Source organism: Pholcus phalangioides, unplaced genomic scaffold (genome assembly GCF_987345545.1).
Source record: "Pholcus phalangioides strain wild (caught in Gottingen) unplaced genomic scaffold, Ppha-v1.0 ptg000004l_1, whole genome shotgun sequence".
In the NCBI taxonomy this organism is placed as follows: domain Eukaryota; kingdom Metazoa; phylum Arthropoda; class Arachnida; order Araneae; family Pholcidae; genus Pholcus; species Pholcus phalangioides.
In genome coordinates this window covers 7,132,565-7,148,853 of record NW_028301597.1, presented here as the reverse complement: position 1 = coordinate 7,148,853, position 16,289 = coordinate 7,132,565, and the positions used below count along the sequence as shown (strand labels likewise).

Here is a 16,289-nt window from a genome sequence, read left to right as displayed (position 1 = left end):
GGCAATATCTCTGAGATATTAAGTATAAGCTATGTAGGAGGTATTGGCCTAGGGCAGAGAAAAACACCAGAAACAAGGATGGATTCTCTCACACAGGGTAAGTGGGCATAGGCATAAAGTTATTGAAAATGTTGGGGAGGGGGGGGGGGCTCAGGTCCAAAGCCTCCTAGATAATACAAGCTGGAAACATGTTTTAGTGACGTCACAGCCCGGGTCCTACCGGTACACGCTTCACATTTAAAACTCGCAACCAACATGTATTTTTTGACAGTTGGAAGGAAAAATTGAAGAATTTAAATTTTTTTATTACAATTTTAAAATATTTTTTATTCACTGAACTACATTCATATTATCAATTCTAATTCAATAAATCTTCAATCTAAAGAGGAAATTAGTTGCTCTAAACATAAAATTTTTGTAAATGTTCAAATTTATTAATCTATGAGAGGAACTTCGAAAATGCAACATTTCAAAATTCTGATTGGATTTCACATTATTAAGTCTTACTCTTGTTGCACTCATTTCATTTATAAAATAAATTTTAGTTTTAATTTTAAATGGTCAATTATGAATACTTAGAAGTAAATATTTTCAATTAAAATTCTGAAAATAAAATGCTAATATTTAAAAAAATAATTGATCCCATATTTAGTTTCAAAATTAAAAAGACACCTCCTGAAAAATGCAAACATTTTTTCATACGTCTAATCAAAATGCACACACTTTTATTAATTTTTTGAAAATACTCCGAATTTAAAAAATAAACTATTCAATGCATAAGATTGCTTCTATAAAACAAGTTTCTTTTAAATGAAGAGTTCTTTTAACATGGCGAAAAACTATACTCTAATAGAAATATCATTAAAAATACTATTTAACCATCGATTTATTTTAATTTTTTTACACATGTTCTTGATTGTATGTTCTATGCTGGTATAAAGTTTTACATATCTTAGATACTTAATGTTTTGTGAATTTTCAGAAAAAAAATGCATTAAAACAGCTTCCGTGCATGATAAAATACCATGACATCAATGTAATTGAATATAAATAAAGGAAACTGTTCAATTCATGAAATGAAGCAAAAGGTTGAGATTTCATTGATGCCATCTTATTTAAAATTAAATTTTAAATGTAAGAATTTTTGGAATTTAAAATTTAATTTTAAATAAGATTGAGTCAATGAAATTTCAACCTTTTGCTTCATTTGGTAATTTATCATGCATGCAAGCTGCTTCAATGTAATTTTTTTGTTGTTGAAAATTTACAAAAAAATTAAGTATCTAAGATATGTAAAATTTTATACCAGCATAGGATAGCACATACAATCAAGAACATGTGTAAAACGTTTGGAATAAATCGATGGTTAAATAGTATTTTAAATAATATTTCTATTAGAGCATAGTTTTTGCCATGTTGAAAGGTACGAGATTCCTTAAAAATTGAATATTTGGCGTTAAAGTTATAATTTTTAGTTTTTATGTAATTATTTAGGAATACGTTAGATATGATTTTGATAGTCATGACAGAGACTTACCTTGAATATTTTACCTTTGAATGTATTAATGTCAAACTTTTAATTGAAGCTTTCTTATAAAATGTTCCAAGCTTAAAATAATGATTGCATAAATTTTGGCCATTATCAAACCAACTAACTTCTCAATTTCAAGAAGTTCACAACTTCAACACTTTTGCTGTTAGATGTTTCACGTTTGAATTCCGTACGCTACGCTAGAACACCTACTTTTTGCAGCAATACTTGAAGTAATATGCATGGGGTAGTATCAGTTTATTTGAATTCCTCACAAAGCGATATGAAGCTGAATTGGTGAAATAAAATACTGATGTCCATAATATCATTTCCGGAGATTAGCGAGCAACTTTGATAAAACTCAGTTCCAACTATTCATGCACACAAATGGTAAATTCACTTATTTTACCATGAAGTATGCTGAGTTTTTTCCTAGGAACCATTCATAAGACTGCTACAAGATGATTATTGAGTGAGACAGTGACACACAAGACTGATTTCACTATTTCTTTCCTCTGGCGACTTTCGTTTAATTGGTAACTTTGTCGTGCCTTCCTCAGTACGACAAGGGTTCCATTCAGTCTTTCGCTTCCCCTTGCAGTTTGACCTACCGCTGCAAACACAGGAGCACCGAGACACCTACAAGAAAATGTAAAATGTTATAGGTGTAGTATTTATAATATACAGCATATAGGCAACAAAATTATTGAATTATAAAATATTCTGAATAGTGCAAGAATGCTTACACAGGGAGTGACTCACATTTAAATTTAATGGTTTAAAATGCAAGTTGAATTTGCAAACTATTTTATTTATTTAAAAAGTAGCCTATCCCTTCATTAAATTTCACATCACTCAGCCCATTAATATTTGTATTTTTAATTACAGACCTGAGAAATGTGATTTACTCAATATTAAAAAAAAGGTTATATATATTAAATCTGAAAAATGTGCTCCAGTGATTAAACAAGTGGATAAAAACTGCTCTCAATGCAGGAGGAAATAAAATTTCGACACGAAACAGCAGCGAATATATCTACTTTCAAATTAATTATGCAAAATAAAGTCAGAAAAAATAAATATTTCAAATGTATACACTGAATTGTGTGTGTACAAATAGCTACATACCTTTTTTTTGCCCGTCGTCAGATGATTATCGAAGTTCTCGGCTCTTTTTTACAACTATTGAAACGAAATTTCTCCCGCTAATGTGTTACAACAAATAAAAAAGCAGTAACACTAAGTAAATAGTAAAATAAATACTAAAAACTTGAATAATTCAAATAAAATATGACGATAAATGCACATGGCGTGCTTCGTTAAAAACATCCAAAATAGCCACGCTAAGGACCCGGATTGTGACGTCACAACCTCGGCGGAGTGATACATTACGTCTTGTACTTCTAGGAGGCTTTGCCAGGTCCCATACAACATGACCTCATTTATACCACGCACTGTATAAACGAGGTTTCAATTACGCCGCCGAAACCGCAGGTCATAGCGTCATATAAATACTAAAAAAGTATAACAAACTTAATTGAACATGAACCCTCCCCCCACTCCTCTCCCGTAAAACTTTCCCTAGGGAAATCAAAAGTTAAAATCTTTGTACTTTAAAATCGTATTTCATAAAATTTAAATCAAGAAAAGAATTACTCAAAACACAGAACTAAGATTGACATAACATTACTGTTCCTTAAATCTCAAACACTCTTATGATGTTTTTGATCAGTTTTGAACATGTTCTGATAAAGATTTGAAATAAAAAAAATTCATTATTTAAAAAATTAAACAAAAAATTGTGTTTTGTTGTTCGGTTTCTATATCCAAGCAAAAAGTCAATAAAAAATTGAGCTTAGCTCTATTGAAAAAAATCAGTTTTTTCAGAACAATGTTAAATACGGGTAAAACGGTTTTTCTGCATTTAACGCTGGCTGTTCTTTCCAGTTTCCTCTGTTTTTTGAATTCGAATATCTGTGAATATTGCACTTAGAAAACGTGGAATTTTTTTGAAACAACTTTCTAATTGGAAGTTAAAGGACTGGGGAATAGTATAAAAATTTAGATTTTTTATTTTGTGACACACTGTGTTTTAACTCTCAAAACTGGTACAGGGGCATAGCTGCCAAGTCTCCCGAATTTTTCGGGAATCTCCCGAATTTTAGCTTCATCGCTCGACATCCCGAAAAGTTTTTAAATCTCCCGAATTTTTACGAAAATCACGAAAATCCCTAATTGTCCCTTAAAATTCCCTACTTCATTAAAAAAAATCCCCGCTTATGAAAACAATCCCTAAGGAATTTCTTGTGGGGCATCTTTTTTTCCCTTTCGAAATGACGTCACACGTCGTAAATGGGGAAATTCCCTTTTTAAGGAAGTTTTACAAACCCTCTGATGGTAACAAGAAAGTTGTTTGTCTTATCGTGCAGGGAAATGGCTTAGCAGCCAATAGTCCTGGATAATAATTGAAGATTATAGTCACGTGCATGTGGTCAAAATTTCTTTTGTTATAACGTGCGATATAACAAAACACGAATACTGATAAGCAAAAACATATTTAATCAATTTTAAAGATACTTATTCCGATGAATTTCCTTTCATCAAACGTTCCAGAAGAGGGCCGACTTTTCCTTTTTGTACAAGTTGTGTTACGGACATAAACATCGGTCATGGAAAGACTGCCATCATCACTCGTGAAATGAAAAAAAAAACATCAAGCAAGTGTCACAAAAAGTCAGTGTTCTTCAAAAATTGACAGTGTTTTCCTTCATCTTCCGTTGATTTTGGGGTCATTCGCTCAGAATGTTTGTTCACAGCGTTTCTGATTGAACACAATATTTATTTTTACATCATTGAAGTTTTGGCCTCCAATTTCACTTCTTTTTTGCGTAGGAATTTTATTCCCAAGGGTTTAACTTCCATGTGTGTAAAATCCCTATTTTAATTTGACTTCAGTTTTTGAGTAGGTATTTTATTCCCTACGCTCTAACTTTTATATTTGGAAAATCCCTATTTTATTTGGAAAAATCCCTATTGTATTTATTAGGAAGTGGTTTTAGCATAAAATACGGGTTTGCGCGAAAATCTCCAGAATTTTCATTTTCAAAAGTTGGCAGCTATGCAGGGTAATTTTTTTGAACACCTTTTGAGCATTTTTCAAATTAGAATCCTCTACAATGGACGGTTGATGAGATAAAGGCGGTATTAGCACTTACAAGACACCCTGTATATTCTGATGTTACTAACAATAACTATGAATTCTTTCGAAAATACTACAGTAAATAGAAATGAAACACCTTTTGGGTGAGACTATACTGGGAAACAATGTAACTACATCCAAAATGAAAAGCGAACAACAGCTAGACGCGTTTCAGAACTGTATGAAGTTCCTTCTTTCAGTAGCAAAGAAAAATTAAAAGATAAATACTCCTTATATAGCGGGAGATAATCGCTGTTCTAGACAGAGTCGAAATTATGTTTGTCCTAAATATTTATCTTTTAATTTTTCTTCGCTACACTGAAGAAGGAACTTTATACAGTTCCGAAACGCGTCTAGCTGTTGGTCGCTTCTCATTTTGGGTGTAGTTACATTGTTTCCCTTGTGTGTATTACAACAATAAAATAAAATTTCGACTATCATTTACAGGGACGTAACTAGATGCTTGGTCACCCGGGGCAAATGCGCATTTTGGCACCCCCTTGTAATGTTGAAGGTAAGGTTTGATAATGAAATTTGCACCCTCTCTGGTACAGCGCCGGGGCATGAGACCCGCTTGCTCCTCCCTAGTTGCGGCCCTGATTATTTACAATGCTAATGTTTCTTACAATCCCTAAAGCAGAATATGCCAAAATCTGCAACATATGCGCAGAACAATCAGTGGTACTGCAGAACAATCTGGAAGAGTTTAAAGAAAAATTTAGAAAATTTTGGCAGGGCTGCAACTAGTGGGAAGCAAGTGGGTCTGGTGGCGCTGGACTGGAGGCTGCACCAATTTCACCCTTTAACCTCTCCTTCAACATTACAAAGGGGGCAAGCAAGCATTTTTGCCCTGACCAATCAAGCATCTTGTTGTAGCCATGTATGCAACAACAGATTCATAAATTTAACAGTTTGAAATAATTTCGCAGCAAATCTTAAGGGCAGTGTTTTTCTGTCAGATTTTAGGCAACACCTTTAAAAGTTCAGAAATACCTCAGGTATGCATGATCATAAGAGCCCGGATTATATGCAAATGCATATGTGCATATGCATTTGCATATTTTGGCCTTTTTGAGCATTAATGCATATAAATGCATAAAATCACAGAATTTTCAGTATAAGTGCATATTTTTGAAGGTTTATTAAACCTATTTATATTTAAGCTCATTCAATTTTTTTTTATAATTTTTCAAATAAATATGGTTTATAATATTTTCATAACATCGGTTCTTTTCCCGCAGGTGAAATTTAGTGAATTGTTATATATTTATAAAGGTTTTTTTCTTAATCAATTCATAACAGCACACATAAATACATGAATACAAAATACAAATATACAAAATAAAATAAAGACAACAGAACAAAAGACAAAACATACACTATGCAGCTCTTAGGGACCCATTTGGTCCGTCCTAGAGCTTAATAAATACTATATATAATAAATGGCACACTCAGTTTATATTTTTTCATTTTATTCATTTATTTATTTATTTTTTATTATAGATATTTCAAATTTTTCCTTGGTTACCTATTTATATTTTCAATAAACCTTTCAAAATTCGTTATAGAGTTTGAGAATGTGAAAATTTTTAAAGATGCCTTTAAAAAACACATCTTTTTTTTTCATGGTGATTTTTTAATGCATATTTTCTAATTTTTTTGTACATATTTCAGACTTTTTCAAGATTTCTAGTGCTATTCTGGGGTAGTTTAATGAATATTTTGGCATTTTAAGTGCTTATTTTTGCATTTTTAAATGCATATTTTTGCATTTTTTAGTGCATATTTTTGCATTTTTTAGTACATATTTTTGCATTTTTAGTACATATTTTTGCATTTTTAAGTGCATATTTTTAGAGCATATTTTGCCACTTTTATAGTGCATATAATCCGGGCTCTACTGATCATATAGTCTGTTTTGAACATTGCCCCGTAACTCAGTGGTTTTCAGCATTATGTTACCAGCTGCCCAGTTTTGCTCAATTCATGGTTCATCTGCGGCTCCCCAGAATAATTTGATTGATATTTTTACTTATAAAAGAACCACTTCAAAGAATAAATAAGCATACAAATCGATATCTCCATCTCGTCACGACATCCTTGAGCAGGGCCGGAACTAGAGGTGGCAACTGCCCCGGTCGACAAAATTTAAGGGGTGGCAAGTTTCAGGTGGAAACGAAGAACACCATTTAAACATTATCGAATTTAAAATGGTGGGGGTGGTAAAAATCCCAGTTAGGGCCTTGCCCCTGACAAAACAGCTATGCACCTAGGAGCCACGACACACAATTTGAGAAAAACTGCCGTAACTGATAGTTGTTGTTCCGCTCATTTTCATCTCAGCACAACAAAATTTAGATGGAGGGGAGGGGGGTAAGACAAAAATTGATGGAAGAAATTCACGTAAAAAAAATTCACCCACTTAAAATCACTTGAAAATGATTGTAATGTTTTTGAAGGACTGCAATGATTTTTAAGGACTTTTAAAGACTTGAAAATTAAGTTTTTCCCAAGGATTTTCAAGGAGGATACGAACCCTGTCCCTATATGCCAGAGCTTGACAAATCCCAGGATCCAGGCCATCATGGTGACTAAAAAATCGGTATTGGCACCAAACATTCTCTGCATGTGATTGCTAGATTAGAAAATCACAGGATGACAAAGATAATTTCCTATTTCACTGCAGTGGGCCTTTCAACATGAGAAAGGTGTTTCTCCAGTTTCCCAAACTTTTTCTCTCATCGCCCCCCCTGGACCTTTCCATCGCCTTCAAGGGGCGATATTGCCCATTTTGGGAAACACTATCTGTGATCATAATAATATATTCATAATAATAACTTGAATAATATAATACTCTGTTCCCATTCTTCTAATCACCATCACAGAATAATATTACCGTAACTCCTTGAGTTGTCTGAGCTATAATTTCATGCTCGGCTCTCTTTCACACTTTCAGTAGTTTTGTAATTTTTGAACTTCGGATAATCCACCTTCAGATAATCGAGGTCCTACTGTACTTTGGATTTCGATAACAATTCTTGTTCCAAACAATGTTTGGAACAAGAATTGCAAAAGTAAACAATCCTCAGCAAAGAAGAAAAAAATTCGATATTTTTTGTGATGGCCCTTTTCTGATGCCCTAAGCATGTGCTTTGTTTTCCTCAAACGGTTAATCCTGCCCGTTGCGACCCATAGGCATTTCTTTGATCACTCTGCACGCTACCCTTTGTCCAAGCGCTTTGCCTTGTTCTATCTACCCGGGAAAGCTCTGGTTGCCTGGCATAAACTACTATATGTTCGTACAGGCCCGTGACTGGACTGGGGTAACCGAGGCATTGCCATGGGACCCCAAGAAGGCACGCTATAACCCTGTGTTCATAGAATAAAAAGGTCATGCTAAACATGGGAAGATAATCTATCAATACATTATTTTTTTTAATTAATTTTGAATTTAAAATCTTATATAAGGATGACAGTGAGAGAGGCTTGACAAAGTACAATAAAGACCTTGTTGTAACATTAACACTATTAACGTCATCAAGCATACATCACACTATAAACATGCCCCTCGCCACCTGGGCGACTGGGACGATTCATTTTTTTCACACAAAAAATTCACTGTAGAGTGGCCCGTGAGCTATGGCCCACCACAGAACCCAGCCTGAGACCCTGCTGCAGGATGACAGATGCCTATTGTCGTCCCTTTTTTAGTGCCTACCAGCGTAATTAGTGAATTGGGACAACTCATTATCAAGTTGTCACCGCTTGCTCGAATGACGTTATACCGAGGACTGACTATTTATGATTTGTTGAATTCTAAATAGACAGATACATTTTGCGTTACTTATATACCCATATTGTGCATGAAGGGCTGCAACTAGATGCTTGGTCAGCCACGGTAAGCATGCATTTTGGCACCCTCTCATAATGTTGAAGGAGAGGTTAAAGAGTGAAATTTGCACCCCCTTAGTTGCGGTCCTGTGTGCATGCATTTCACTGTTTATGAAGGGGTGGTCAATCTTCTTCCTTATGTAATTGAAGGTCATTAGGTAATTTATACTTTTTCAATTGAAGAAATTATTTTTAATTTGTGAGCGATATTTTTCTTATGAATGAGTCTTGTAACCAGCTTATAGCCTCTCGCACACTGATAATGTATAATAGGCCTTCTTTACAATAATTGAGTGGCAATTTTTTATTGAATTTGTCTTAGTTTCGTTTCTCATCTTCGAAACACCGAACCAGACGGGAAGAAATCTTGAAGGTGAGGGGGGGCGTAACTAGGATCTTTGCAGCCAGGCACATTAAATTGCCGCCCCCACAACTTTAAAAATTCGATAATTTCATAACGGTGTTCTTTGTTCCCACCTAAAATTGCTGCCCCCCCCCCAAATTTTGCTGCAGGAGCTGAGGTTCTGGCCGAGGGGCTCTTGAGGTTCAAGAGCCCCTCGGCCAGAACCTTTGAGAATTGTTTATTTTTTATTTCATTCTTTTAAAAGCAATATTTTAATTAACTTGTTTATTTGATTCTGTGTTCTACCCCCCCCCCCCCCCCAGTGAAATTTTGTTGCAACGAGGCTCAAACAATGTTTTGGCATCGGCCGTTCGGTTCTCTGTTGTGAGTGGATATTTAGAAAATGTACTGTTTTTCCTCCAATATTTTTCAAGAAAACATTGGGGCGTGGAGGGCTGAAAGTTGGTTTTCCCGTGTATAAATACGGGACTCGAAACACATACGATGGAGAGGGAGGGTGCATTGCTTTTACTGAAATTATTGGGGGGGGGGGCTCAGTCCCCTTACAAAATTTCTTGCTGTGGGCTCAAATGGCCTCAGCCCCTAGGTTCCGGTGACTATCCTGTACAGAGTGTAATTTTTCTTATCTTGATTTCAATATTATTGACCTGATTCTCACCACCACCACACATAGGCACCGAAACCTATGGGCTGACGACATTTGAGCCTCTCCCCCTCCCCCCCCAATAATTTCTGAAAAAACAATGCAATGCGCCTTCACTCTCCTGCGTACTCACTCAAGATTTTGATTTTTAAAAGTATTGATTGTATTGATGTATGTTATAGCCTTCAAAATGAGCTGTCTTTATTTCACGAATAGTGTTTACTTAATAGACTTAATCTCAATATTGATAAATGTTTTGTTCTTTCATTCACTCACAAAAAGAATCCAATCTTTTAGAAGAACCTCTGTGACCGATTTGGGAGTTATTTATAGTACCAATTTTAACTTTGCTGATCACATTAAAAATCTTTGCTCTGTGTCATATAAAAAACTTGGTTTGCTTAAAAGAATGTCGAGAGATTTCAAGGATAGTAATACGTTAATATCCCTTTTTAATATGCTTATAAGATCTAAACTTGAATATGCTTCAATTATCTGGAACCCATTTCACGCTTGCCATATTATGAGTCTTGAAATTATTCAAAACAATTTTCTAAGGTATTTATATTTCAAAAAATATGGTCCTTATAACAATATTCTATCTGCCACTCATCTACGAAACAGTTTCAATGTCAATAGCTTACAAAAACGCAGAGAGTACTTGCTCATTATTTTTTTCAAGAAACTGTTGACTAACCAAATTGATTGTATACCAATTCTTAATGAAATCTGTTTCAATATTAAGTGTCACAATACAAGATCTAATTGTTTATTTGCCATCAAATCATATAATACTAATATTGGTAATTTCTGTGCTATAAACAGATTTTCCGAATTTTATAATGCGCTTCCTCAACATCTGGATATTTTTCATTCATCTGTTACCGACTTTAGAAGATTTTTGCTGTGATTGCGTTGTATATATCTTTGTATAGAATTTTTGTATTTTGCGTAATTCTTTGTTACTTTTTATTTGTCTTTTGTGTACTTTATCATGTCGCTTTTTCTATTCTGTGCAAATTTTAATTTTTACTGCAAGCTGTAATTGGGTTTAAACCTGTAGCTTTGTTTTATAAATAAATAAATAAAATAAAAAGTTCCGTATTTACGGGACGACCACGGGACTGAGTGATAGGGAAGAAATGAGAGAACCAAATTAAAAGAACCAAAATTTTGAGACGATTGTTTACATTATCTAATTCATAATTAGGACAATTTTTTTTTTCGTTATAGCAAAATGAGGAAACCATTCACACGAATTTTTCGGGGGGGGGGGGGCGAGCCAGGTCTTCAAAAATATTGGGAGGCTCAAGCCCATGGGCCAGATACAAGTTTACGCCTATGCAAGTGGGCATTTTGGTGCCCTACCCAATAAGTTTTCAAAGACAGTCGAAATAATTCAGATTCTCACTTGTACAGGGCCTAGAAAACCAGAAACCCTCACTTCCTTAGTTTCTGCCCTGAGATTCTTTGGGTAGGTGTTTTGACAATACCAAAGATCAACTCTATGTTGGAGATTTTCAATTGAAAAATTCAACCTTAAAAGGAAGATGAATATGACAGCTCATCAATAAGAGCTGCAATGTGGGAAAAGGTTTCTGTAATAAGGGAATGATGGAAATAAAATGATTCTGGACCAAAAAGAAAAAAGTTACTTTCTTTAAAAATGGGACGTATGGTCGAGGGTATTGTTGTTGAGTAAAGATTGTTTTGTGGCTTTGGACAAATAACAAAAATCAGGTTTATCCCATAGTACCCTAGTCTGTAGTCTCTTTAGCCTCCTAACAGGGTCGTCTTTAGGAGCGTCACATGAAGCTTTGTACTTGGCGACAGGTGAGCTCAAGCTGCCTCTGGTTTTGCATTTGTTTTTACACCATAAATGCACTGCAAACAACCATGGCTATTTATTGTACATACATCAGGGGTGCAAGAGCTGCGCCAAACTGCGCCGAAACGGTTCTCTTGCTACATGGTGCGCCAAGGCGCCGAATCCCTGCGCAGTTGCGCCAATTCTTGTTTGTGGTTCGCGGAGGTGCCGCTAATGCACTGTAGTGCGTCAAATACCGGGAATTTAGGAAAAAGAAGCATGAAAATTTTGTTCACGGGACGCGTTCTTTCCGAGACACGGAAAAAAATACGGAGGGAGAAACTTTAATTTTTTTTTCACTTCCCACCATCTATCACAATCGCGTTATGTCATGACCTTGGAAAGTAGTTCTACTACCTTGAATTATAAAGTCCTATACTGTTGTTGGTTAACCGGCGGGCTATCAAAGTCCCTGAATGAATATGCCGAATTTTCCGATTTCGGAGACCGTTTTTTCTCCTGCGGGTTATATACTGAAAATTACGGTAATTTTGCGGCTGCCAACCTGCGTTCAAAGACCGCATACATCGAAAAGAGGATTGGTTTACTCGTTTAAATTACCGACATTTTTCGAAGATCATTAGAAAAAAATGGGATCTGTTAAAACTCCAGCTAAAATAATCATAGTTTTGTCATCTAGTCACTATGCGGTCGGGTCGTGTGATTATCGTCGGCAGTTGCCGATCGTGGCAATTTCACGTTGTGAAAATTCGGATTTGGTGAATACAGGGGCGGCTCGAGGAAAACAATTTTTACCCATGCGAAATCTGTTTTTTTGCTACTGACGGCGTTTTTTTTTTTTTTTTTTGGTAAACAAAGCTTTTTTCACCCTTTCAATTCCATTTGATACCCCTCCTAGAGCGGCACCCAATATGGCCGCACGGTCCGCCACTGCATTGGTGGGAAAGGGACATGCTCTTAACAATAGTCAAAGGAAGGAGTTTGTACTAGGAGCATGTGCTCATTTTACATAACTTCTGTGAGATACCTTTTTTATATTAATGTCCTACCTTTCCAAAACATGTTGTTGGAGAGAATGAAACGTTTGCACTTCCTCTCGTGCATTGCTGGGATGGTACATTACTCCCTCACGTATTGCTGGGATGTTGCTCAACATTGTATCACCAACAGAACTATTAATTATGTGTGATGAATGGGTTGCACTACAATGCAAATAATTACAAGAAGTGAAATCAGTTCAGAGAATAGATAGATATTGGGCAGACATATTCAAACTTTATAACCTTGAAAGCAGCCCAAAGTTAAAAATTTTGCCAGTTTTGGTGAAGGCTTTTTTATCTTTAGCACATGGTAATGCAGACAGTGAAAGAGAGTTTATTGTTAACAAATAAATAAAAGTCTATTCGAACATTGAAAAATCTGTCCATCCAATGCTTTAATGGAATAAGACATATAAAATCTTCAAACCTTCAATGTTCAAGGGCATGAAATATTTGAAAAAAATTGTTATTAATATGCTGAACTTCTGAAAGCGACTTGTGATTCATAATCTATTAACATGCTATTAGGTTGAGAAATTGTTTAAGTAAATAAGGTATTTATATTTTTCTTGTTTTTTGCATTTTGCTTTTAAATTTAATAATTCCCTTAAATTTTGTGAGAAGCTAATTTTTTTTCACGGAAACCCTTATTATATTCTGCACGTACTTTTTTTGCTATATCAGGATGAATACGATTTTGGTGTTCAAGCAGCAGAAATTCTTGTTGCCTAGGTTTTTAGTATACATGTTGCTTAATTTGAAAAGAGTCTAATAATTTTTATTCGTCATTTCAGTAATGCATGTTTTAGTAGTGACAAAGATAAGATAATTCAGGAAAAATTTAAATGGATTTTAATTTGTGAAGGAAATTTATTTAGAATTATTTGTTTCAATCATTTTTGGCAAAACTTTTGGAATTTCACAGAAAAATTACTCCTTATATTGCAGATATAGTTTGTTTCTAGTTCTGCTCCATTTTCAAAATTTCTGCTCCAAAAATGAAATTTGCTGCTCCGAAATAGATGAGGGGCGCTTGCACCCCTGATACATATTTTTTGTTGAGAAGACACCAACGAATAAGGCAAATACACAAAATTTTGTGCATTTGCCTTATTCGTTGGTGTCTTCTCAATATTCTTGGGCAAAGTGGATCAACTCTTCTACATATTTTTTGGTATTCAGTCAAATTGACCAGAATCGCCTTCAGGAGTGTGCGACAGATGCATCACAGTGGCCCCACGCTTGGAGGAGTCTTGCACATGTGGGAATATTAATAAACATAATTTTTCAAGCAACAATAGAACAAGGTAGCTATGTTTCAACTATAGAAACGATAGTTATTTTAAATAATGCATGAAATAAACTGGAATGATTGGCAATTCGGAGCACTACAGATCATTTCTCTTCGGGCTCTACATCTGTTAGTTAATGGTGACCTTGGAATTGATCTGAAGGACTTCAAATAGTTTGTTTTGAGCTTGAAATCAATTTAACTTGGATGATCATGCAGTTATTATAAACTCTAATTGAAACAGATGGATTGAGTGCAACCAATTTTTCAGCTAGTTTTTGGATCCATAATACCTTAGTTTTTAGTTATTTTTCCTTCCATAAATTATAAATGATTTATTTTAAGTTCCTATTTTGACCATTTTTAGTGCCAAACTTCCATTCTCTATTAATTATGATCTCAACTATCAACATGTTGCTGAAATAATGAAAAAATGATGAGAAAAATAAGATGAGTGTTCTATTTTCTGAAAAAAATTTTCCCCTTCAAGATTTAGGTTTGTAAGTCAGAAAATTTATAAGTTGGGGAGTGAGTATATAAATTTTTTTTTGGAGGGGAGCAAACATTTTTTTGCACCGGGCAGTGAAATTCCTTAGCCCGGCCCTGAATATATATCCCCTCTGCTCAAATCTCAGTGTGTGGAATGTCACAGGCGATAAATCCCATTTGAGGATCGTCGTACACTGTACATTTCGCTTCACTCTCTTGGTTGAGATTTTTTCTGCACCACCATTTCTTCTATGGCTAGCCTTGGCTTCTTAGAAAATTTTGAGTCAATCATTCGCTTCAACTAAATTTCTGAACTGACTTGAAGTGTTAGTAATCCCTTCTTTTTTTTCCATTGTGGTTTCTTTATGCACTGAAATATGTGATTAGTTATTATTGATGATTGATTTATTAGGTCTAAGATTAGACTTAATTGCCAACCTCTCTATTGAAAGTTATAAGCAAAGTAATGAATTTATTCAGTTCTCATTTGTGCAGAATGCGAATGGAGTATATGGAAAGACAACTGGCAAGTCTCACTGGTCTTGTTCAAAAAGCTCTTACTCCAACACCAAAACCTCTGCAACAACTACCAGCCAGAGATGGAGATTTAAGCAAACCTGCATCTAGTAAGCATTTTACCTCTTTGAGATATTACTAATTGTAGGAGTAACAATCACTCTGAAAATTTTGAAATTAAAAACACAATTTTATTCTTTTTTTTTTAAATTTCAATTTAATCAACTATTGCACTTTCTTTTCTTCATCATATTTTGTGCATTTTCCATGAAAGAATCTGATAATTTTAAAATTCCGTCAATACAATAAACATAATTCAATACAGTAAAAAGTACAATTATTTTCAGTCAATGCAAACTGCCCTTGAAGCAGCACAATGTTATCAAGTTACTGTAGTGGATGAAATTTATATTACAGTCGGACCCGCTTATAACGAAGTTGAAAAAACAGAATTTGTTCATTATACACGAACTTTGTTATGTCCATACTGGTTTGGTAAATATTATGATTAAGCAAAATGAAACATTATTTACAATTATTTACAAGCACATGCCCATTTTTTTTTTTGTAATATAAGTACTTTAAAAATATATTGTTATAAAAATTAATCCTGTATATTTAAGAAAAATTTAAATTTTATTGAAATTTTCCATAATTAAGTATGTGAACAAAAATGTGTTAATCGTTACTTTATTTTTCCTTGATATGATTTTGGACATTGAATGTTTTGTGTAAAAAACATATTTGCATGACAAATGTGAAGTCTTTTTAGTAGGGTTCTGCTCAGTGTAACATACATACAGTATTTCCTTCTCACTTTCTTAGAACAAAAAAAAAATGCAAGAGTTTCCTCCATATCCAGTATGAGCTCCTTCTCTGAATTTTTTCTTAAAGATGTTCAGATCACCATCACATTCTTCTTTCTCAATTGGAAATTTTACTCGCACACAATAACACTACCACAACCTAATTTAGCTAAAAAAAAGTGGCAAACACGGGCTTTGGAAGTGCTTCAGACCTGTGGGTGCTCGAGTCGAGTTTTAAGCAAGAAACTTCGATTTCTGAATCAATTCTGGAGCTGCTCTGAAGCATGATAAAAAATATTGTAGGGAGCACCCTGGGGGGAGGGGTAAACTATCTCTGCATTCCTTAGTAACTACTAGTCCGAATGAGCTACTGGTTGGAGGACGTAAGTTAAGGATCACTTCAACTACAGATAGTTGAAAGGAACCATGAACTACCTGTCCTTAAGACCACATGACATGAAGTAGTAGTAGTTCAAGGAGAAAATTTTTGGTTTCGAGAGTAGTGAATCTCCAACCAATCGGGATACCATTTGAACTCTACAACTACTACTAATTAGTGTTTAAGAATCGTGCCACTTAAAAAAAAAAGATCAATTCCTTAAATGATTTATTATTAGCCATTCTATTGCTTTTAAATAACTTCATTGAAACAATGAACTATAAATTCTTTTTGGAGAAACTAAATTTTAAG

General features: G+C 34.5%; 1 protein-coding gene across 7 annotated transcripts in view; it reads left to right on the top strand.

Annotated features, from left to right (window-relative positions):
* Positions 1-16,289, top strand: part of LOC149086509 (coiled-coil domain-containing protein AGAP005037-like) — a 758,714-nt gene that overhangs the window by 535,864 nt on the left and 206,561 nt on the right. For 5 of the 7 annotated variants that reach the window (XM_089255963.1, XM_089255967.1, XM_089255968.1 and 2 more), the window contains one exon: positions 14,757-14,902. In XM_089255963.1, the coding sequence (XP_089112089.1) occupies positions 14,757-14,902 (146 nt within the window). The remainder of the gene's footprint in view (positions 1-14,756; positions 14,903-16,289) is intronic. The other 2 variants (XM_089255964.1, XM_089255970.1) reach the window with 1 other exon arrangement.